Raw genomic sequence first — 24283 nt, 5'->3', positions numbered from 1 at the left:
CCCTCTGCAAATTATTCAGTGAGCAGCATTGTAGTCACATTTATTTTTCCAATAAACTGGATGTGAAGTGATGCCTGACCCCCAGATTAAGACACATATTGTCGTGACATTAACTTCAGATCAAAAGGCTAGCTGCTTCATGACATTTCAGCTGGTGTAAACAAACATAGACAGCCCTATAAACAAGTAGAGCAGAGTAAGCCATGACCCCCCCACCCCCAATGTCCAGACAAGCACCCCCAACTAAGCAGGACAAGAGGGCAACAATAGGAAAACACAGCAGTCTCATTTAGTGTGTGTGCATGGGTCAACAGAGCTTCTGTGCTTCCACCCTACTGTAGGTTACCCTACCTCTAGCTCATCTCCTTTTACCACGCCAGGCCATTATATAATTACCCACTGTCATTAAGGTGACATCCTTTGCCGCACTGCTGTCTGGATCCATGTTAATTAATCATTTGTCCCCAGAGGTTGCTCACTCTTGCTGATGTCATTGAATCACAGCCACATTTGGACAGAATCACGGAAAACGCTTGTGTGTCCTCATGGGTGAGAGACAGGGAGAGAATTCCACTCACTACCTCTGATCCAAGAGCAGTCGAAGCACTGTTTCTGTGTGTGTGTGTGTGTGTGTGTGTGTGTGTGTGTGTGTGTGTGTGTGTGTGTGTCTTTATATTTATCAGTAATTAAATTTTGATCACTGCCTTTCATGGAACTTACAATGAAGTATGTATAAATATATATATGAATTTGAGAAAAAAATTGACAAAATTGTGACAGTACTGTCTGTGGATATATATGGAGTGAAATGTATTCATTTATTTTTTTACCTGAAACATAATTTAGATAAAGGACAAATAACAAAAGGTTTGAGTCCTGAACATTTTCAAAGTTAGATAAAAATACTTCTTAAATCCTCTTTAATGCATCAACTACAATTTATGCACTGTAGTCTGATATAAATTCCATAGGAACAATAAATATGTTTCATCATAAATGATCAACAGTATAAAATATAATTTATCTTCAATCACTTTGAACAGTTTTAAAATGATTAGTACAAAATTTGGCCTTTATTTTTGAAACAAGCAAAAAAAAATCAACAATTCAAGGAAGACAAAATCTAACTCAAAATTCACTTTAAATTAATAACCTGAAATAAGGAAGAATGAAGATGAATCTCTCACACTTGTATGCTGTATCATAAAACAGATTAAGACACAGATACATCAGGAAAACAGATGAAACAATTGACGTTCAATCAATCAAATTTTATTTTTAAAGCTCATAATTATAAATCATTTTTTTTCCTCTAGGGGCTTTACAGTCTCTACACAATGAAACATCCTCAGCACTTAGACCCCTGATCAGAATTAGTTACCTGTTATTTCCTCAAATATCTGATTTTTGTTTTGCTTACTTTTTTGGTAGCAGAATGATGTACATTCATGATGATGAAAGAACATGTCACTCAGTCCAACAGTGGAGCTCCAGGCTCTGACTATCAACATGTGTCAGGCTTCAGTTTATATTACTGGTTCACTTCATTGATTGTTTATGGTGCATTTTTTTACCTTGACCAGCCGTTGTAGGTTGCTATTCATCACACTTCCCAGTTCTTTCACAACTGCATGACTCTGGAAGTATTTTATTTCATTTCATTTTAAAAGTACCACAGTATTGTGTCAGTCTCATCTCAATGTTCATTCGTCTGTATTTACATAATCCTTCCAGCCATGATGATGAGGTGCTACATGTACTTTTTATGAATATTCTGTGTGTGTGTGTTGTTATAATTGCCTGTTGCCATGATCAAAGCAGGAAGGTCTCTCTCTCTCTCTCGCTCACTCACTCACTCACTCACACACACACACACACACACACACACACACACACACACACACAACAAACATTTCTCCAAACGGTTGTAACATGCCAGAGTCAAATTAGTCTATGGGGTTTTTAAGTGGCACAAAAGGTTCAAATTAGAGGCAGGACTTTGATGCCTTACAGTTTGCACGGATAGTCTGTAGACCCTCGTGGTTTTGGCTTCCATATCATTCCCTTGGAAAAAGAACATGTTCACATCAAAGGTTAACTGGGGCATGTGTACTGTAACTTGTCACCAGCATAGCCCTGATTTCCAAACAGCAGGGAATTGGGACAGAATGGTATGTGGGCAGGGGAGTGGAATAGTGCGTAATTACATCAGGATCTGTTGGATGCTCTCAAGCCATATTACTGTGTATTCGAGATGGAGGCTTGTAATTTGATGAAATCCCATAGATTATTGCAGATCATGGTCATGCTGTCAGAACACACCTACAGAATATCCATATAATGGTGTATGATAAGAGACAAGGCTTCTGCATCAGGCATTCAGTCTGTAGTATCAATGAGAGTTTATCCTACAGATACAGTTTGTCTTCATCCTCAAAAGGGTTGCATTTTGTTTGATAAGTAAATTACCGGTAGATATGAATGGATCAAGAGCTGCAATTGAAAATTATTTTCTAAATTTGTCAATTATTTTACTGGCAAAAATGTGGATAGACAAGGATGCTCTGTCCATCAGTCCAACAGCAGACCTCTGATATTTTACTAAAATTATATTTTTGCTTTGTGTATTTAGACCAGCAGACCATAACAGATATTACTGCCTGAAAAAAAAAAAAGTTTTCCCCCTTCTTCCACATTATTTCCTCCTAGTCTGAGCTCATCGGCATTATATTTTTTTCAGTAAATTGAACTGTTGTTCAATTTTTATTAATTCAAATTCCAAAGCTGTTTTCTACGTTTTGCCCCTTTGTATGTAAGTAAGTATTGAAGGCAAAAAAAAAAAAACAGCAGAAAAGGAGCCAACCAACAACTAACATTGTAATTGCAGTGCATGTCTCTGAGCCAAGTCACAGCAGACATTCTGCCTTCATAATGAACTTCTCTGGGTTTTTTTGGGGCTGAACATACTAACAAACATTCTTCTGCTACTGCTGCTGCTGTTACAGCGAATAGCATGGCACTTAACATCAAACAACAATGTTTCATTGTACAATAGGCTAAGGGAAGGCAGGAGAATGTGATGAGTGTGCATGTGAAAGTCGATATCATTTTTTTTTTTATCTGTGTTTGAAAAATGATGGAAAACCTGAATAATTGACTGAAAATAAGTGGAAAAAATATTCTGTTACCATGGATTTGGGATCTGAAATTCTATCTTACTCTGATAAGTTCGGAAGTATTGAGGCTGACTGTGTAAATGAGATGCAGGTGTATTCATTCCCATGCGGTTAATTCTGGCGGTTTGCACTCTGATAACAATAAATCGTCTCTAGATTGATCAGAAACACTTGTGTTTTGGTTATTTTTACTTTACCCCTCCCTCCGCATTGTAATAGCAAGGAATAATCAACAGTAGCAGAAAACATCTAAGTGTGTAATGGACAGGAGCCAAACCTAGTATGAGATTGACATCCAAGAAAATTGAGTGTCTTATTTTTTCCTCTCTTGGTTGTGCTGAGTGTGTTTCAGTGGATATCAGACATCAGACAGCTGCTATTGCATCATTATCTAATTTCCAAATGTAAAAATGGTTTGACCCCTAATGTCTCCACTCTACATGCTCCAGCATTGGTTCCTTGTTTCTCGTGTGTGTGTGTGTGTGTGTGTGTGTGTGTGTGTGTGTGTGTGTGTGTGTGTGTGTGTGTGTGTGAGTAGACCTATATGGTCTGAAAGGCCACCAAAGACTGGACCTGATGCAGCAAATTGTAATTTATGAGGTTTATGTTTGGCTTTAAGGTGTAAATTGAGGTTAAGATTGGTACTAGGTGTGAGTAGGGACATTCACTATCAATATAATTACTGTATATGTACATACACAGATAATTGTTTGAACTAGGGCTGGGTTAATATCCAATTTTTTTTAATATTTTAAAATATTCCTCAAATTTGAGCACATTATCCGTGTTTAACAGCCTGGTTGAAAACATACATGTAAGGTGCTATGTCAGCTGATCACGTGAAAAGCTCAGAGAGATATTTTGGTAACATTAAATGTAATTGAAAGCTTGGTTTGTTAGGATCTTACAAGGGAAAAGATCCAGTCTGTATTTTTCTGATTTCTCTCCCCCTTTGATTTTAAAATCAGACTTCATAGGCATGGTACAATTTTGCTGCTGCATTCACTCTCTCTTGAAAAGTTGATTAAGCTTGAACATCAGCTGATCACATCAAGTACATCTGATAGCCCATCCAAAGGAAGACGGTAATTCCTTCAGTAGTTTAACTACAAGTGTTGTAAGTTAATGTGTTGGTAAACATGATTAATAACAGAAATTAAATATGACACAAATTAAATATTTCAGCTCTACACAAAAATGACACTGACATGAATACAAATAGGTGAAAATGCAGATTAAAAATGTTGCAATTTTCATTTCAATTAATGTGAGCATTTATTTGTATATAGATCAGGGAGGGAAGATCTATAAGTGTTAGGCATGTTAACAGGGCCATAGAGAATCTGGCTTCAGGCGATTAAAGTTTTCAGTCATGTTGCTTTGACCATGTAACAAATCTTACACACTATTTTTGTCTGTTCTAAAGTGTTTCCAGATGATTGAATCAGCACCACATTTCTGTCATTATTACCGGAAGAAATGCGTCATTTCTCCCTCCTCCTTCTTCTCCTTTTCCTCCCCCTCCTTTCTGCACAGGGGAAAACTGCTTTGCATTTACAATACAAGACAAAACACAATGGCACAGTGTAAGACCTAATAATTGTCACGTTATTGGCCCAACCCTGGAACAGACCTGTGCGTATGTATATTTGTGATTGTGTGATGATATCATGAACTTCACCTTTTCTGACACTTGTGTGGTTCATCAGCAGCTATGTGAAGTGACAGGCCACATCCTTGGGCAGCTTGCAGGAGCTGGCGCAACCCAAAAGAGCAATACAACTCCATGAAAACACACGCAGAAATGTATACACATATAGACACACCATCATTTCACTTCAGAGGACATGATATTGGCATGCAGTTTATTAATTTCCTGGAGATTTACCTTAACTATAACCGTAACCAAACTGGACCTTTCGATCTTAATGTTAAAAAAGTCTTCATCCAAAGGTGTAGTAAATTAAATGAGAACTTGCTTTTTGACAAAGCAGGTTTTCTCAAAGCAACTATGTAAACAGATTTATGTCCCCACAACATAAGGAATACCTAGCACACATTCTCTCTCACACACACACACACACACACACACACACACACACACACACACACACACACACACACACAAACCTCAGGCCATTCCCAACTCATAATTCCTTAACGCATTTGCTCCAGTTCCTGTTGAGGCGCTGCAGGGGAGACTGTTGGGGAAGAGAGGGGCAGGATGCATGGAGGTCTAGCTCTTCACACACTATTACACCAAACATCACGCTTATAAAGCTATATCTACCACCCCCAACGTACATATAGTTAAAGTTGACACTGGAACAGGCTGCTAGTGTCTGTTTGACACTACAGAAGTGTGACAAATGAAGCAAAAGGCACCACACCCAACACCTTCTCTTAGGAAGGTGTTGGGTCATAATGAGAAGCCAGATCAGCTTCAGTGTGCCTTGGTGTTGATTCTACAGGTCTCTAGTACTGTAATGGAAGAATTGGCAATATTCCTGAAGGAAGCAGCAATATTTCTCCAGATGATATTTCATCAAATGGTGTGTTTTGATGTTAGTGACTGTGTGCACTGCTTAGGCAGTCAAAATTATCCTTCAAGTGTTTGATAGGACTGAGCTGGTGACTTCAAAGGCCACAACTTATGATTAGTTTTCATAGTCCATTCAGTGACTCTCATGTGCTAAAGACATGTGCCTTGAGGCAAAATTCCAGAAAAAAATTAACAAGAAATGCCGTTTTAAGTTACTACAAGTGCAAACCCGATAACTACTTTTACAGCTCAACCTCAAAATGAATTCTTGACTTCTATTTTTTTTTTTAATATGACATAAAATATAAGATACCAATTTGGACCAATATTTTGTTTTGGATGATTTTTGACAGCTGACAGCGTGGAATGGAACAGGAAACATGGAAAGAAGAGAGGATAGGTCCACCACAGGAACTGAACAGAAGTACTGAAGTGGATGCTCCTGACCCATTAGGGCCTCCATGGCCCCTGATTTTGACATTTTCTGTCCGATTCGTTATTCAGCCAAACTTTACTATCTGCTGCTATTTAAAATTGAATATTTGCCTTCTTTGTTTAAGTGACAATTTTAATTAAATGCATTCATGTTTCCAAAGTTTGGTTTGCAAAAATGCAAAGCATAATTCCAGAACTGTGATATGGGATATTAAATAATCTGTCTTCTGACTACACAAACTCTTTGGTCTTTGTGTAGTCTGTGTTCCAACTATCGGGGGATCACACTCCTCAGCTTCCCTGGTAAGGTCTACGCCAGGGTACTGGAGAGGAGGGTCAGGGCGATAGTCGAACCTCAGATTGAGGAGGAGCAGTGTGGTTTTCCTCCTGTCCATGGAACCATGGATCAGCTCTTCACCCTCGCTAGGGTGCTGGAGGGGGCATGGGAGTTTGCCCAACCAGTCCACATGTGTTTTGTGGATCTGGAGAAGGCTTCCCAGGAGCACCCTGTGGGGGGTACTCCGGGAGTATGGGGTGGATGGCCCCTTACAAAGGGCCATTCGGTCTTTCTAGCAGAGTCTGACAGTCTGGTCCACGTTGCCGGCAGTAAGTCGGACTTGTTCCAAGTGAGGGTTGGACTCCGCCAAGGCTGCCCTTTGTCACCGGATCTGTTCATAACCTTTATGGACAGAATTTCTAGGCGCAGCCGGGTGGTGGAGGGGGTCGAGTTTGGTGACGGGAGGATGTCGTCTCTGCTTTTTGCAGATGACGTGGTCCTCTTAGCTCCATCAAGCCACGACCTCCAGCTCTTGCAGGGACAGTTTGCAGCCGAATGTGAAGCAGCTGGGATGAGAATCAGCACCTCCAAGTCTGAGGCCATGGTCCTCAGCCGGAAAAGGGTGGTTTGCCCACCATCAGGGGGGAGGTACTACCTCAGGTGGAGGAGCTTAAGTATCTCGGGGTCTTGTTCACGAGTGAGGGTAGGATGGAGCGGGAGATTGACAGGTGGATTGGGGTGGCATCCGCAGTGATGCGGGCGCTAAACCAGTCCGTTGTGGTGAAGAGGGAGCTTAGCCAAAAGGTGAGGCTCTCGATTTACCGGTCAATCTACGTTCCAACCCTCACCTATTGTCATGAGCTCTGGGTAATGACCGAAAGAACGAGATCACGAATACAAGCGGCTGAAATGAGTGTCCTCCGCAGGGTGGCTGGGCTGTCCCTTAGAGATAGGGTGAGAAGCTCAGTCATTCGGGAGTGGCAAAGAGAAAAGCTGCTGCTCCTCCATGTTGAGAGGAGTCATGCCCAACTGGGAGGAGGCCTTGAGGCCGACCCAGGACACGCTGGAGGGATCATATCTCTCGGCTGACCTGGGAATGCCTCGGGATTTCCCTGGAAGAGCTGGTGGAAGTGGCTGGGGAGAGGACAGTCTGGGCTTCCTTGCTGAGGCTGCTGCCCCTGCGACCTGGACCCACTGGATAAAGCGGAGGACAATGACGACTGTCTTCTGAGTATTCATTGTTGATATTTGATAAAGAAAAAAAGGGTAAAAAGTGGCTGACTTGATCAACTATACATTACAGGCTTAAAGTTTTTAAGCAAGGCCAATATAGGCAAAACATTTTCAAACAACTTCAAGTTTCTGTTCACAATGTGTCACTAAAAATCAGCTGGAGTTATATGTATTATGGGATATATTTCCTGCATGATCAGATTTTGCTTTCATTGGTGTGCACCATTTTCCTCAATGTACCTTTAGGTATACATTGATGATACCAAAACATTACTAAATAAATGTCACCCAAAGAAAAGAACGGCTCAGTTTCAGAGTTGAGAAGATTCACATGAGGAGCAACTTTAGTGCTAAAGTGAAATTAAAACAAAAAAAATCACAGTTTTGATTTTGAGAGTCTGCATACAAAAATCCCAATAAATTTCAAATGATTTAAAAAAAAAAGTACTTTATCCACAGAACAAGAAAATGAGATATGAATAGGCAAGTTATCTGGACTGACGAAATCAAGTTTGAACTATTTGGTTCAAAACATAGGGTTTATATCCGCAGAAAAACTGGTAAACGTCTTAAGCACCATGTGTAACACCCACAATAAAGCAATGAGGCAAGGTCTCTACAGAGAGAGAGAGAGAGAGGGTGGTTTGAAAGCAAAATCAACGCTGAAGAAATGTTGTTCCTCTTTACTTGTGTAGGGCACAATTAGCTCTATTGAATTATGATGGATAAAAGCAAAGCAGTTCATATATATGAAGCACATACGGTTAACTCTGATATAAGAATGTTTTCTTTCCTACTGCACTGTTAAATGCTTCATCTATGACACAAATAGATGCCATCTTTTTTCACCAGATTTGTTTTTCACATTTGTTTTTGTATTGATAACCTCAAAAATTAGTCTTCAAATATCACACTGAATTTGCCAAAATTTGTTGCGCGTTCGCACGCGCACACACACACACACACACACACCTCCCCTTGGGTTGGCCCTCTGGGATTCAAAGAGGAAGAAGGAGCAAGGGCCGAAGATGAAAGTGTCTAAGGATCACTGCAAAATCAAAAACAAATCTCTGGGAATGTAAGGGTTAACCCCTTTAGTCGCTGTGGGCTTTGAAGTGCTCGGCCATACAGTTAATTGTCAGAGTTGGGATTAGAGAAATGTGGTAACAATTTAACCCAGGCAACAAGCGGTCTGAAGGCTTAGGCCTATCAGGTGTTTGCAGATGTTGTGTGTGCCTCGGGAGAGTGACAGCAAATTCCTGAAGATGAGATGAATTCTTAACAGACCTGTAACATTTTGTTTGCTCAAGCGTCCATCACATTGTGTTTGCTGGGAGGGAGAACAGAAGCCAGCTGATTGGACAGGCGGTACACTTAACAGTTACTAATTTAGATGGTATTCTGGGCCTGCCCCACAACACTACAGGCAACTTTCCTTAAAATAATCTGATTGAAAAAATGCAGTCTCATATAGGCATTACAACAGAAGTGCAAGATCTTATTTCAGAACACTCTATTTAAGTTGGTGCTGCAGGGATGTCAGTTTTCCCAAATTTGAAGACAGTCCATTCAAAATAATGTTGTTTTGCTGCTTCAGTACAGAAACCCCATGAGATGTCAGTTTGAATTATTGCATTTTCTGGAAAAATTCTTCTTTTTACAGCCTTTCAGGGCAGTATATGGTTTACAACACCCCCCCCCCCCCAAAAAAAAAGGCTCTGCAAGCATAACAAATTACAGGTTGTAGAGGCAGTTTGAAGGCATCTCAGTCGACAGGTAACACAAGATTGATCAGTCTTTGGGCCCTCACAACAATATACCTTTTTCTAGCACACCAAATGACTTTTTCAGATTTCAAAATCACCAATGAGTCTCAAATGCTATATGTGATGATAATACAATGATATACACTACTAGTCAAAAGTTTGGACACATCTTATCATTTAATGTTTGGTTTTTTTATGTTTTCATGACTATTTACATTGTAGATTCTCACTGAAGGCACATAATCTATGAATGAACATGAAAGGAATTATGTAGTAAAGAAAAAGTGTGAAATAACTCACAACATTATTTATATTTTTGATTCTACAAAATGACACCCTTTTCTTTGATTACTGCTTTGCACACTCTTGGCGTTCTCTTTATGAGCCTCATGAGGTCGTCACCTGAAATGGTATTCCAACAGTCTTGAAGGAGCTCCCACAGATGCTCAGCACTTGTTAGCCCTTTTACCTTCACTCTGCGGTCCGTCTCATCCCAAACCATCTGGATTGGGTTTAGGTCAGGTGACTGTGGAGGCCAGGTCATCTGGCGCGGCACTCCATCACTCTTCTTCTTGGTCAAAAAGCCCTTACACAGCCTCGAGGTGTGCTTGGGGTCATTGTCCTGTTGAAAAATCAATGATGGTCCAACTAAACGGACCAGATGGGATGGTGTGTTGCTGCAGGGTGCTGTGGTAGCCATGCTGGTTCAGTGTGCTTTCAGTTTTGAATAAATTCCCAACAGTGTCACCAGCAAAGCACACCCACACCATCAAACCTTCTCTGCCATGCTTCTTGGTGGGAACCATGTATGTAGGGACCATCTGTTCACCTTGTCTATGTCACACAATAACAAGCTGGGAAGAACCAAAGATCTTAAATTTAGCCACCGTTGTCGTCCTCCTCCGCTTATCCGGTTGGTCTGGGTCGCAGGGGCAGCAGCCTCAGCAAGGAAGCCCAGACTGTCCTCTCCCCAGCCACTTCCACCAGCTCTTCTGGGGGAATCCCGAGGTGTTCCCAGGCCAGCCGAGAGATATAATCCCTCCAGCGTGTCCTGGGTCAGCTTCAAGGCCTCCTCCCGGTTGGGCATGACTCCTCTCGACATGGAGGAGCAGCAGCTTTTCTCTTTGCCACTCCCGAATGACTGAGCTTCTCACCCTATCTCTAAGGGACAGCCCAGCCACCCTGCAGAGGAAACTCATTTCGGCCGCTTGTATTTGCAATCTCGTTCTTTCGGTCATTACCCAAAGCTCATGACAATAGGTGGGGTTGGAACGTAGATTGACCGGTAAATTGAGAGCCTCGCCTTTTGGCTAAGCTCCCTCTTCACCACAACGGACTGGTTTAGCACCTGCATCACTGCAGATGCTGCCCCAGTCCGCCTGTCAATCTCCTGCTCCTTCCTACCAAATTCAGACGCATCAGACCAAAGCACAATTTTCCACTGTCTAATGTCTGTTCTTTGTGTTTCTTGGCCAGTTTCGTCATAGTGCTTGATGGTTTTTGCGATTTCACTTGGGGACACATTCAAAGTTTGTCTGTCTTCAGTATGTATCTACAATGTATAAAGTAGTAAAAATAAAGCAAAAAACATTGAATGAGAAGGTGTGTCCAAACTTTTGACTGGTAGTGTATATGTGCCCAATGAATTTATTCAACCCACACAGACACTGCCCTCAACATAGAATAAAAGTTCATCAGTTACATGATAGCTAAATAGCACTATATAAAGATATTGTGGTGGCTCAGTATGGAGTTTGGTCATGTATCATACTTCCTTTGAGCATCATTTTTTTTTAAAAATTGCAAACACATACACTGTTATTTTAAGGTCTTTTGACATATTCCAACATAATTTGTTTTGGTGGTCATGGCAGATGATACACTTTCTTCCCTGTTGTTGTGAGTTTTTGACTTGTTGAACTGATCTCTGCTGTCAGCTCTGTTCTCTGTAACGGTTTCTCAGGTAAGGCAGGGTATATAAGCTGAGTTTGCAGTCTTCTCTCTATTCCATATCCCTGCTGACAGTCTTACCACTTCTGTAATGCATGATGACACATCAGATTCGGATGTTATTTTATTTCAATTGTAGTTTTTCTTACCCATTTGCCTCTGTATGTTAATGACAGATTTTTACATTTTAGTGTTCTCAGCTCTTTTGTTTTTGTTGCTGTGTGATTTTCTATAAATATTTTTTTAAATGTCTCTGGGTTTTATGTGCATCCACGCTATGACCTTTGTTGTATAAGTTTCATATTGAGCGAATGACCAAAAGCAAATAAGTAAAATCATAAAAGCAAAATACAGTATATTATAAGCAGCATAACCACTGTCAACATATTCACCCATGAAGATGTTTCCCAGTGTGGAGTGACTGCCAGCCTTTGGTCCTCTCCGTTTGTAAATTTTCTGCAGCATTACATAAAAACTTTAAAGGCAATTTACATTAAAGTTGGTGGAGACATGAAGCGTTGGCCAGGGAGATGAATACATTTTAAGGTAAAGGTAGAACACAGCAAATTAAGAACATATTCATTCTGGGTCTGTAGTTAGATTCACTCATCTTTTCGGCATAGATCGTGGACACATGCAAGTTTACTGTGGTGCATTATGTTCAGGAGATATGGGTCATGTATTTCCTTGTCTCAGGCTGCTGTGCCTGATGGTTTCAGCAAGAGTACTGGTTAGGTTGAGCAGCTGTGCATGAGAGATTTTCAGTGTTGAGGGGCATCTGGGAGACTTTAAGATGTCATAAGTTCTCTTTGTCATTAGCCTTTGTGTTGTGATCATGGAAATAGTTGTCCATCCTGAAAGAAGGTGTGTAGATGTATCAAAAAGAACCAGGATTTTTTTTTTTTAAGTCTGGATTGTTTTATTATATTTTCTGTCTTTGAGTCAACTCCTGGTCTCTACAAAACCCAAATTGGCCATGTGTGTCAGCACTGTGTCCATGCGTCATGGCCTCCCTGTCTCAGCATGCCAGCAGCAGTCATCTGGGGAGCATGGACAGGCGGATGCCATGCTCCATGACCAAGGCTGTGTGTTTTACAAACAGCCTCAAGCTCCGTGATAAGCCAAAAGAGAAAACCATGTATTATATACAATGTCTTAGAATACATATCCTCACATAATTATATCTATGTCTGTCTCCTCTGCACTCCTCCCACATTTGTTCTGCTGAAAATACACTTCATCTATTTATCCATAAACTATTAATAGGATTAATAATTCATTGAGGAACCAAGCACTTCATACATGGAGTATATATATGTATATATGTATGTTGCTGTGGGCGGCATGGCTCAGGGGTCGAGTGGCCGTCTAGCAACCAAAGGGTCGCTGGTTCAATCCCCGACCCCAGTGACCATGTCGAAGTGTCCTTAAGCAAGATGCTGAACCCATAATTGCTCCTGATGAGTAGGTTGGCACCTTGCATGGCAGCCTCCTCCATCAGTGTGTGAGTGTGTGCGTGAATGGGTGAATGAGATGACACTGTAAAGCGCTTTGAGTACCGCTAAGGTAGAAAAGCGCTATATAAAATTGAGTCCATTTACCATTTATATATTTATAAAACATTGTTTTAGAAAAGTGAGCTTTTGAACTCTTCTGGCGCTGCTTCATTTCAAATGCTAATACTGTATGTTGTGGCCACAAATTACTTGGCACATGGGCAGAAATTGTATTGCATTGCTTCAAAGAATCGATCAAAAAAATTCTAAAAATGTTATATAAATATACCAGATCAAAATCTTAAGACCAGTTAAAAAAATTGCCAGATTTTGCATTTTGCACTGTTTGATCTTAGGAAGGTTCTAAGTAGAGCTTCAAAATGCAAAAAGAAGAAGTGGGAACAAGAAACCAAAAGTTTTGAGCAGGCAATTTACTGAAAGCAACAATTTAACTGAAATAGGCTGTTCATCAGCTGATCAAAAGTTTAAGAACACAGCCTTTAAAAGCCAAATCTGTGCAAAAATTTGGATTCCATGTCATTTCCTGTTAAGTAATAACACTAAAGATCTCTTGATGGCAAATGCAAAAAAGCTCACTGTCTTTGAACGTGGTAGGATTGTTGAGCTGCATAAACAAGGCCTCTCACAACGTGCCATCGCTGCTGAAGTTGGACGCAGTAAGACAGTCATTTTGCTTTTCTTAAAAGACCCTGAAGATTATGGAACAAAAACAATCAAGTGGTAGACCCAAAAAAATCTCACCGGCACTGAGCTGGAGGATCCGAGTGGCTGTCCGTCAAGACACAGGACGATCCTCGTCCCAAATTAAGGCCATTACTGGACTGCAGTCCTGACTGCAGCCCAACAACCATCCGATGGCATCTGCGAAGGAAGGGCTTCAAAAACAAAAAAACATGTTCAAAGGCAACGTCTTCTTCAACTCCACAAAATTACCCATTTGGACTTTGTAAGGGAGCACCAAACATGGGACATTCAAAGGTGGAAGAAAGTTTTATTCTCTGATGAGAAAAAACATTAACCTTGATGATCCTGAATGCTTCTAACGTTACTGGCATGACAAGGATATGCCACCTGAGATGTTTTCTTCGCGGCACAGTGGAGTGGGCGCCATCATGATCTGGGGTGCTTTTCCCTTCAATAGAACAATGGAGCTCCAGGTTGTGCAGGGGCATCAAACAGCAGCCGGCTATGTGGAGATGTTGCAGCGGGCATCCCTCATGATTTAGGGCCCTCGTCTGTGTGGTATTGACTGGGTTTTTCAGCAGGACAGTGCTACAATTCACAATGCCTGTCTGACCAAGAATTTTTTTTTTCCAGGAGAATAACATGACTCTTTTGGACCATCCTGCATGCTCCCCTTATCTAAATCCAATTGAGAACATTTGGGGATGGATGGCAAGGCAAGTTCACAAAAATGAACATCAGTTCCAGACAGTGGATGACCATATTCACCACTTGGAGCAACATCCCCACTACCATTTTGGAAACTCTTGCATCAAGCATGCCAAAACGAATTTTTGAAGTGATCAACAATAATGGGGAAGCTACTCATTACTGAGTCAGTTTTTGACACTTTAATTTATGTTTTAGGAGGTTTTGGGTTTTTTTTAGCTGTGGTCTTAAACTTTTGATCAGCTAATGAACAGGCTATTTCAGTTAAATTGTTGTTTTCAATAAATTGCCTGCGCAAAACTTTTGGTCTCTTGTTCCCATTTCTTCTTTTTGCATTTTGAATAATGTAATGTAATGTAATATATAATGTATATAATCTTGTATTCATGGGTAGCAACATGGGGATACCTATTAATTTAGATACTCACCTTTCTCAGCCATAATGTCTTAAAGGACAATTTGGTGCAAAAATGAATCTAAGCTGTGTTTGTGTTTTGTGCCGGAATTGTCCTTTAAATCAGTGACTGAAATACCCTGTGGCAATCAGGGTCTCCCGATGCTGAAGTCTTACACAGGTCTACACACATTTGTGGATATCACTGAAGGACAAAAGCCATCCATACATCCATTTTCTATCGCTTATCTTGTTAAGGGTCATGGGGGGCTGGAGCCTATCCCAGCAGACTTTGGTTGAGAGGCAGGGTACAACCTGGACGGGTCGCCCATCCATCACAGGGCCGGCATATATAGATAGACTACCTTTCACACTCACAGCCACAGCTACAGTCAATTTAGTATGAAGGACAAAAAATGTATTGAATTTTTTTCCAAAGACCCCTCAAAATTTGCATTTGAGACATCAGGGTGCATCGCCTCCTATATTTTGCGCCTAGCCTTAAACAGCAAAATTATGTTTATACTCTGTTTACTCAAGCTCACAGTTTGAAGGCACAACAAATTATCTCTTTTGGCCCATCAGCTGAGGTTACCACATAAATGGGTATGCCAGTAAATGTCTGGGGGTGTATTTCTAATTGTCAAATATATGCTGGCACAGCCTTCTGTATGGTACTGACAGCTGTGTTTTGTATCACCTAACATGAGTGAGACTGAGTTTTGCTTAAGATGTCTGAATCTCAGGTTTGATTGGCAGACAATAAATGGATGATCGCACTTGTACTTGCACTAAGCTGCTGGGATAGGCTCCAGCCCCCCCACGACCCTCAACAGGATAAGCGGAAGAAAATGGATGGATGGATCTGTACAATCCTTCTACTGTCCATATTCAAGGTGATTTTATTTAGTATATATATATATATATATATATATATATATATATATATATATATATATATATATATATATATATATATATACATACACACACACACACACACACACACATACACAAGTATATGTGTGTGTGTACCATTGATTGACTGATCAATTAAAGCATTGGTTTATGCATAATTATGCAGGTTTCCTTGCACTTTTGTACACATAACTGTCTTTATTAAAAAGACTGATTTTATGTGTGTCTTTACTGAAGAAGCTACTCAAGATTTGTCTTAAAGCTACCTTGTTTTTGTCTTCCTCTTATTTGCCTTTTGTTTCCTTACACCTCTAATCTCATTTACCTTGTCTCCTCCACAATTCATGCTCTCCTCTCTCAGTCTCTTTCTCTCTTGTGCTCTCTCTCCTTCTTGGTTCCCTGGTGGGGGTGTTGTTTGTAAAGCATTATAATTTATAACTGAGCAGAGTGGATTTGATTTCAGTGTGCGGGGGCTCGCCAGCAGGGCGCCAGTCTGCAATCAGGGGAATCAGCAGCTCACACAGGGCCTGCAAACACACACATACACACTCAGACACTAACACACAGCAGACCCTGACATAGAGCCAGCTAGAATGGAAAGTATTATCAGTGGCCACAAACGGACAGTGTTTCTCGTCACCCAACTCCCTGGATGCTCCCTCCACTGCCCGGCACCTTCTCAGCTTTACTCTCAGCCCTGCTGCAGCTGCTCTTACTCTCTCTTCTCCTCTCTGTCTCTTTGTAATTTCTCTGTCTGCATCTGGCTTACATTATCTGCATCTTCTTCCCCTTTCTCTCCCTCTCTTACTCATTGTCTCTCATTACCACTCATTACCTATTTGTTGGGGGTAGCAGGGTCTCTCATCATAGAATCTGCTGCCTTCGAAAGACAATGAGGGTTCATCAGAAGGTCAAAACCAACTATTAGTCCTCCTGCGTCCCTGTCAAATATTTGCCTTTGTCTGTCTCTCTCTCTCTCTCTTTCCATCCTTTCTCTATTGCCCTGGGGGGCCTTTTTTCCCATCCTGCCCATTTGCCAGTTGCAATTTCCCCTTCATAAATCCTGCTTCTTTGGCAAACTGTGCCAGACAGTGGGATGATCCTTCCTCACAGAAGGTCAGAGACCGAACAAGAGGAGGAGGCGGAAGAAAAGATAAGGGTTAGCTAGTGATATTACTTTGCATTGGACACAACTATCAGTTGAATATTGCTACCAGAGAGTTAGAATGATGGGTAGAAGTTAGCCAAATACACATGCTGTGCATTTGGAATGATATTTACTGTGGTGTTTTGATAAAAATGTATTACTGCTCAAATTATGTTATGAGTCTGTGCAACAATCAAAAAAAATTGTAAAAGTGGGGGTTGCACACATTCTGTGAGAAACAATAAAAAAAAACTAAAGTTGTTTTAATATTTTAAGACACAATATATTAATTGCAGTTGAGATTTATGGGATTTTTTTTCTTAATGATTTAAAGCTGCTAGGACTTATATTTCTGTTTGCAAAAGTTGTGAAAAGGCTTGAAAGTAAACTACTTATTTTGGAATGACATCTATACAATCCTGGAGTTTGCATGTTCTCCCTGTGCCTGCATGGGTTCTCTCCGGGTACTCCGGCTTCCTCCCACAGTCCAAAGACATGCATATGGGGATTAGGCTAATTGAATACTCCAAATTGACTGAAGGTATGACTGTGAGTGTGAATGATTGTTTGTATATACATGTTGGCTGTGTGATGGGCTGGCGACCTGTCCAGGAAGTACCCCCCCTTGTGCCCGAAAGCCACTGGGATAGGCTCCAGCCCCCCCACGACCCTTAACAGGATAAGCGGAAGAAAATGGATGGATGGATGGATGATGGATCTATACAATCCCTCCACTGTCCATATTCAAGGCTATTTTATTTAGTTGATTAATACCAGGTTAGTCCCAGTAAAATCACAGATCTGTTTTCAAGGAAGACCTAACCAATTCAGTAAACTGGCTAACAAATGACCAAGTAAGTAAAGAAGAAGTTCCATAATGTGTCTGTAACTGTCCTAGAAAAGTGTTGTGGGGTGTCACAATTCTGTTGTTTTTTTTTAAGATTTGAAATACGTTCCCCATTCAAAATTTAGTCCCAGTTGAGGACACAAGGGTACTAATCTCAAAATCTACTCCTGCCTTGGAACATTGACAGCTGTGTCCCATTCAATGGACAGTCAGTATGCTTACTCCAGCTGATTAGAATAATTATTTGTTGTAGTGCTCGTCGCTATGCTAAGGTTATGCATTACTGATATCATGGTTATGTCGCATTTTTCTGCTTATAAGAAAATAACAAAAATGCTCCACCACTTTTCTGCCGAAGCTCAGAGGAATGTCAATTCTGTCTGTGAGTGCTGTGAATGCTGAGTGGTCACTGGGTGTTTGAGGAGAAACAGACTGAGCACCAAGTTCTTTTCTTCGTTACAGTGTCACATTTTCTGCTGTTGCTATGGTGGTTGCTAAGGGCGCCATTTAGTTCTTTGTTCTGTCCTCCATAAGGATCGCATCTGTGTTGGTTTGACACCCCTAAGTCCTTTCTGCTGTCCGTAAAGGGCGTGGCAAAGTCCAGTAAAGTCTATCAATTAAGCATCATAACTTGGTCAAAGTTGCTCCAAATGAGATGAGATTTCTGGGATGAGTTCACACCTATGCCAGAAACCAATATTTAAAATTTTGAAGCCCCACCTCCTTCCTGCAGCTACTTCCTGTTTGGGAGGGGGTTATAGAATTATTCCACCAGATTATGATTTTATATATTTTAGAGGCCTCACAGTTCAAGTTTCAGGTCTGTATCCACTGTAGAGGCCAAATGCGAACAAAAGAGCAACAGGGTCAAAGGGTAAATAGGCCTCATGTCTCAGCCAGGCCTCAAAGGGTTAAGTGAGACTTTTGGAGCTCCTTTGGAAAAAGGCCTGAAACCAATCTTGTTCCAAGACAAACATGAAGAATGATCTTTGGGAACATTTTCACATCTTTAAGACCGCCTTGACTCCTTTTTATAGCAGGTGTCACTGAACAGCACAAAGCCTGCTATTTCAGCCCATCAGGCCTCATTTCCTGATAAATTATTATTGTTTGAAACAAAGCGTAATATCAATTATGTATTTTTATTGTAATCATTTATGAACACTTGACAAGAGAAACACAATAAAAACATTTGAAAAGGAAGGATCAAGGTGTTGTTGTAATGCAGTACAAACTGTACATGCATCAGAGACATTCAGTTATTGATTGCCTGAATGATTGATTTACCCCAGAAAAAGAACAGGTTTGTTGGAGCAGTAAAAATACACATATTGGAACGAAAAAAATTACATTTGAAAAGAAATTACATGACATTACCAGTATAATATATGAAGAACAGTAAGGATAAACTTAACGTGCCAAATAGTTTGGATTTCTTTAATTATATCCTTGATTAACCCAGACATAAGTATGGTTTGTTTCACTCAACAATAAATCTGTAAATATAGCTTGAAATGATAGAACTAAAAGGCCACCTCTGAGTGCATGAGTTAGCCTCTGTGACGGATGCGACGTCAGCAGACCGCGCCCATTAGTTTTAATCATTGTTTATATTCTTAAAGCTGATTGTTAGATGTATAATGGTTACAAATGTACTTTGTAGGTCGAATAAACATCCAGAAATTAAATGAATTTGTTGATTGTCTTATTAATCAAAAGATAAAGTATTAAAAATGTTGTTTTTTTTTACTCGGAGTGAGCGATAAGTTCCAGATTTTCTCACAGGAGAACGGGGGCCGACTTCCACGGAAGCGGATATATGGAATTCCTGGTTCACTTTCAAATTATTTTTATTGAACAGCTGTAGTGAACAATCACACATACAACAACAAACAAGCGTAGCTATTTTATATTTTGATGGTAATTCCTGGGGCAACATGTTTGATATTATTTTTATTAGTCAACAATCACACAAATATATTATCAACTCAGATAACAACGCAAGGTAACGACAAAATACAATAACATAAACGGCATTTAGGTTTCCGTGGTTTGAACCATAACAACTGCAGAAAACGTGACACTGTAACGACTCTCTTCCGAGAGGTGAAAGATTCATCGTAATAACGAACAAACCAAAGATTATATACAAGAACTGAGCGAATATTATGAAAATAAAATGTTTATTTCTTGCCAGAAATGTCATCAGAATGCTTTATTAAATCAAAACTATCTTGGAATAAGGCACTTTCCTCCGAAAATGACCGGGGGCGGCCGCCATGTTTGTGTTTTGAGAGGCCCGCTTGAAAGAGTCACATGACATACCAGCGTTCCAATAGAAAAGAATAGGGAAAAAAAACAAATTCATTTCACAATTTTTAGGCCTTTATCGTACAACTGATACGTTTTGCACTGTGGACAAACGTAGCCTTTTTATGTTTTGACATGAGACTGGGTTGATCTGTTTGTGTCTTCGTCTGCTGCTTCTGTTCCATTTGAAAACAAACAAACCAACCAAAAAAGCCTTCAAACAATCAGGGGCTTTGTGGGTCATAATTCTTGCTGTTAAACTTGATGTAATGTTTGTACTTATATATTTGCAAATGGTTCATGTGTTATAAAATGCATTCCAACACTGATAATCATAAAACTGAAGAGTATGCATATGTGATGAAAACCATATTCTGTGGTCAAGCGGCCTTAAATTAGCAATTTGGGCCACCAGTTTAGTGATTAACTTTGATGAACTGTTATAAATGTTGAAGTAAATAAGTCCTTAAACGGTCTGTTGGAAACAAATAGGACATCAAGTTCACACAGTTAATTTTAAAGCCACATTTTTAAAAAAAAGTCCCTCCTTCTAAGGTGGTTCCGTGTCATCCTCTTGCGTGAGTCCTCCACGCCTGGGAGCTTGAGGGTTCTATGCAGTATCTTAGCTTTTCCTAGGACTGCATTGTTCTGGACTGAGGTTTCAGATGTTGTTCCTGGAATCTGCTGAAGCCACTCTCCCGGTTTGGGGGTCAGCGCCCCAAGTACTCCTACTACCACAGAGACCAGGTCAGCCTTGACCTTCCACATCAGTTCCAGCTGTTCTTTTAACCCTTAGTATTTCTCAACCTTCTTGTGTTCCGTCTTCCTGATGTTGGCATCAGCTGGTTTCACTACATCTATACAACTGCCCTCTTCTGCTCTACTACCACTACTATGTCCATTTGGTTCACCAGTAGCTGATTGTCAGTCTGGAAGCTGAAGTCCTACAGCACCTTTGCCCTGTTGTTCTCTACCACTTGTGGTGGTATATCCCGTTGGGATTTGGGTACTTCTAGTCCATACTGTGTACAGATGTTTCTGTTCACTATCCCCGCTACTTGGTTGTGCCTCTCCATGTATGCTTTTGAAGCTAGTATCTTACACCTGGTTACGATGTGTTGGACTGTCTCAAGAACATCCTTACACAGCCTGCACCTTAGGTCTGATCTAGTGTGGTAGAACTTGGCCTCAATGGCTCTTGTGCTTAGGGCCTGCTCTTGTGCTACCATGATGAGTGCCTCTGTGCTGTCTTTCAGTCCAGCATGTTCCAGCCATTGGTAGGTCTTCTTGAGATCACACACTTCCTCAATCTGGCAGTTGTACATGCTGTGTAGGGGCTTGTCGGTCCACGTCTGCTCTTATCCCTCCTTACTCTCATTGGGTTTCAGCTCTCTGAGCCATTCATTGAGCAGCTCATCCTGAGGGCCCATCTTCTTTACGTACTCTTGGAGTTTCAATGTTTCTACCTGGACAGTGGCTCTGATGGTCACTCATCCTTATCCTGCCTCTTTCCACTTAGTGTACAGCCTTACATTGCAGGTCTTAGGGTAAAACCTCTGTGCATGGTGAAGAACTTTCCGGTCTCGACGTCTGTGGCTTCTGTCTCCTCCTTTGGCCAGCTTAAGATCCCAGTGGGTTATCTGATGACCAACACTGTGTCCTTGATGATCGCTTGGACCTTGTTCTTAACATCCAGCTGACTTTTCTGTACTTGTCTTACTCTGGAGGTATTTGGCAGTAGTTTACTTCCTTGCTGCCTCCTCATGGTTTCCATTATCCTGTGGAATCCCATGGTACTTATAGCTGCTCTGGATGTCACCTATGTTTCCTTCTGGTAGGTCAACCCCTTCAGTTCTGATCATCTTGCCTTTCCTTGATACCATCAGGCCACATTTGTCCAATCCAAATGACATCCCTCTTTTGTTCGTGTAGACCCTGGTGGTGTGGATCAGTGAGTCAATTTCTCACCCATTCCTGGTGTACAGCTTAATGTCATCCATATAGAGCAGGTATCTGATGCCCCTCTTCGGAATCAGTATCCATAACCACTCTTTGTAATGATCTGACTGAGGGGATTCAGGCCTATGCAGAACAGTAGCGGTGACAGTGCATCTCCTTGGTATATGCCACACTTGATGTTAACTTGGGCTATTGGCTTTGAGTTGGCCTCTTGGGTCATTTGAGTTTCTGTCAAAGGCTCTCAGTTTACTGTTGATGTTGTACAGTTCCAGACATTCGAGTATCCGTGTGTGGTATTGAGTTGTAGGCTTTCTTGTAGTCAATCCAAGAGGTGCCCAGGTTGGTCTGTCTGCTCTTACAGTCTCGGGCGACTGCTCTGTCAACCAGTAGCTGGTGCTTGGCTCCTCGGGTATTAGTGCCAATTCCTTTCTGATCTCAGTTCATGTATTGACCCATATACTTACTTATCTTAGCTGTTACAATACCTGACAGGAGCTTCCATGTTGTGGGGTTGCAGGTTATTCGTTGGTAGTTGGATGGGATGGGGCCCTTCATGATCAGGACTGTCCCTCCCTGAGTTAGCCACTTTGAGTGCATCCCATCTCTTTGCAGCTGATTCACCTGTGCTGCAAGGTATTCATGGACTGCAGTTAGCTTCTTCAGCCAGTATATGTGGATCATATCAGGGCCGAGTGCTGTCCAGTTCTTAATCTTTGACACTCTGTCTTGGATATCTGCCATTGAGATGGTTACTGGTTCTTGGTCTGGGAGATTCCTGTGGTCAGTTCTCAGGTCCACTATCCATTGTGCATCGGCTTTGTGTGATGCTTCTCTTTTCCATATGCCCTTCCAGTACTTTTCCATCTCAGCTCTTGGTGGGTCTGGTTGATTGTTAATTCCCTGCCACTGACACTTTGGCTGGGTCGTGGAGAACATCTTGCTCTTCAGTTGGGTGGCCAGAGCCTCAGGTATAGATAGATAAGTGTATTTCCAGGGCACACCTTTATTCACCATGTTGACACTGTGATTTGTTTTGTCACTCATGCCCATACTGTCACAGTGTGAATTTATTTTGTATTCATTCCCTTAGAATAGAAGAAGAATTATAAGCAAAGATGAAACACACAACTCCATTTTGTATTCTTTCAAGATTTCTTGATATTTTCAATAAAATTCTGCTCTTAATGCTATCTAACAGCTGTTTCTCTGGACCAAAATCAAAATTATACTCAAAATTATGCTGAGGGAATTGGAACTGATATTCCCTTGTTCTGGTACTCACATGAGACATATTTTAACCTATTAGTTAAAATGTTTGTTGTAACATTTTTTTTTCCAGAGACAGAATGACAGCTAAGATGTCAACATGTTTCTGCTCTGAACATCTAGTATTCATCTGGTAATATTATTTTTCTGAGGAACCATGAAATTGGAGGTTTTTAAGTGTCCCTTTTCTCTATTATATAGGAGCCATGCTAAGTACCTTGACATAGCTAACCAACCACAAATGCATTTAAGCTCCAAACATACAGAAGCCATTGACGATCTATTTGGATGTTACTATGTGGCTTACATATCAGAAAAAGCAACTCAGGTAGTTATGCCGAAATATAATTGCCAGTAGTTCTCTTGCTACAAATTGATTTCCTGAGTAGATTTGCTCTTATTGGCAGATGCAGTTTCGATCTCTACCAAGAGTAAAGAGAGAGTTTTGAAAGGGGGGGCAGCTGCAAAAAGAACATACACATCAGGTGTGATGAAAATGAACCTGTCCTACATGCACATACAAATGCAAGGGAAATTAAGATTAGGGATGAAGAATATTGTTGATATTAACTGGAAATCATCTGTATTGGCAGCTAATTTGGTAATTTATTGGAAATGATTTGATGAGCAAATATGTTGGCCCAGTTTTGCCCTCTTCTTCTTTGCTCACCGTGTTATTTATCAACAGATGATTGAAAACCAGTGTGGTCCATAAGTGATTATTTTATTATTATTTTTTGTGTGTGTGTGTTATAGTTGTTGTTTTCTAATTCACACTGTTTATATGTATTATTTCAGTAGATACAAAAATATGAATTTCTTACAAATTAAAAAACAAAAAATGGTTAATATCAGTGCAAATAGTATTGTTCTTGGGCTGATATTCTGCGTATGAGCATTAGGAGGAGTGAACACATTAAAAATAAAGAATATATATTTGTTTGTTTGTCACAGCTCTAGTGTTTCCTCAGGCCATCTTTTCCTAAAATGGGAATCATATCATTTTACTATTCCACTGCATTCTGAGGCCTTTTGTCAATACAGTAGGTTACCTACACTGTAACATATTTTGCAGTTCAGAGCTACAAGTGTGATGAGGTTAGATTTTCAGCATGTGTGTGTTAACAACTGGTAATTTAGCACCATATTTCTGC

The 24283-nt window shown here is 40.7% G+C and overlaps 1 protein-coding gene and 1 pseudogene across 5 annotated transcripts in view; one reads left to right on the top strand and one right to left on the bottom strand.

Moving 5' to 3' along the window:
- Nucleotides 1-24283, top strand: part of bcas3 (BCAS3 microtubule associated cell migration factor) — a 408395-nt gene that overhangs the window by 194976 nt on the left and 189136 nt on the right. Inside the window, exon 24 of one of the 5 annotated variants that reach the window (XM_086216160.1) lies at nucleotides 6072-6382. The exons of the other annotated variants lie outside the window; for them this stretch is intronic. Within the exon in view, the coding sequence (XP_086072286.1) occupies nucleotides 6072-6118 (47 nt within the window). The 3' untranslated portion in view covers nucleotides 6119-6382. Of the gene's footprint in view, nucleotides 1-6071; nucleotides 6383-24283 lie in introns of those variants that run through there. 5 annotated transcript variants of the gene reach the window in all.
- Nucleotides 20421-21817, bottom strand: LOC147254518 (uncharacterized; annotated as a pseudogene).

The sequence above is a fragment of the Aulostomus chinensis genome, chromosome 10 (genome assembly GCF_037954235.1).
Source record: "Aulostomus chinensis isolate RoL2024-O1b breed Wild chromosome 10, RoL_Achi_v1.0, whole genome shotgun sequence".
NCBI lineage: Eukaryota > Metazoa > Chordata > Actinopteri > Syngnathiformes > Aulostomidae > Aulostomus > Aulostomus chinensis.
Note: the sequence above shows the minus strand (reverse complement) of the source record. Positions and strands in the feature narration are given on the sequence as shown.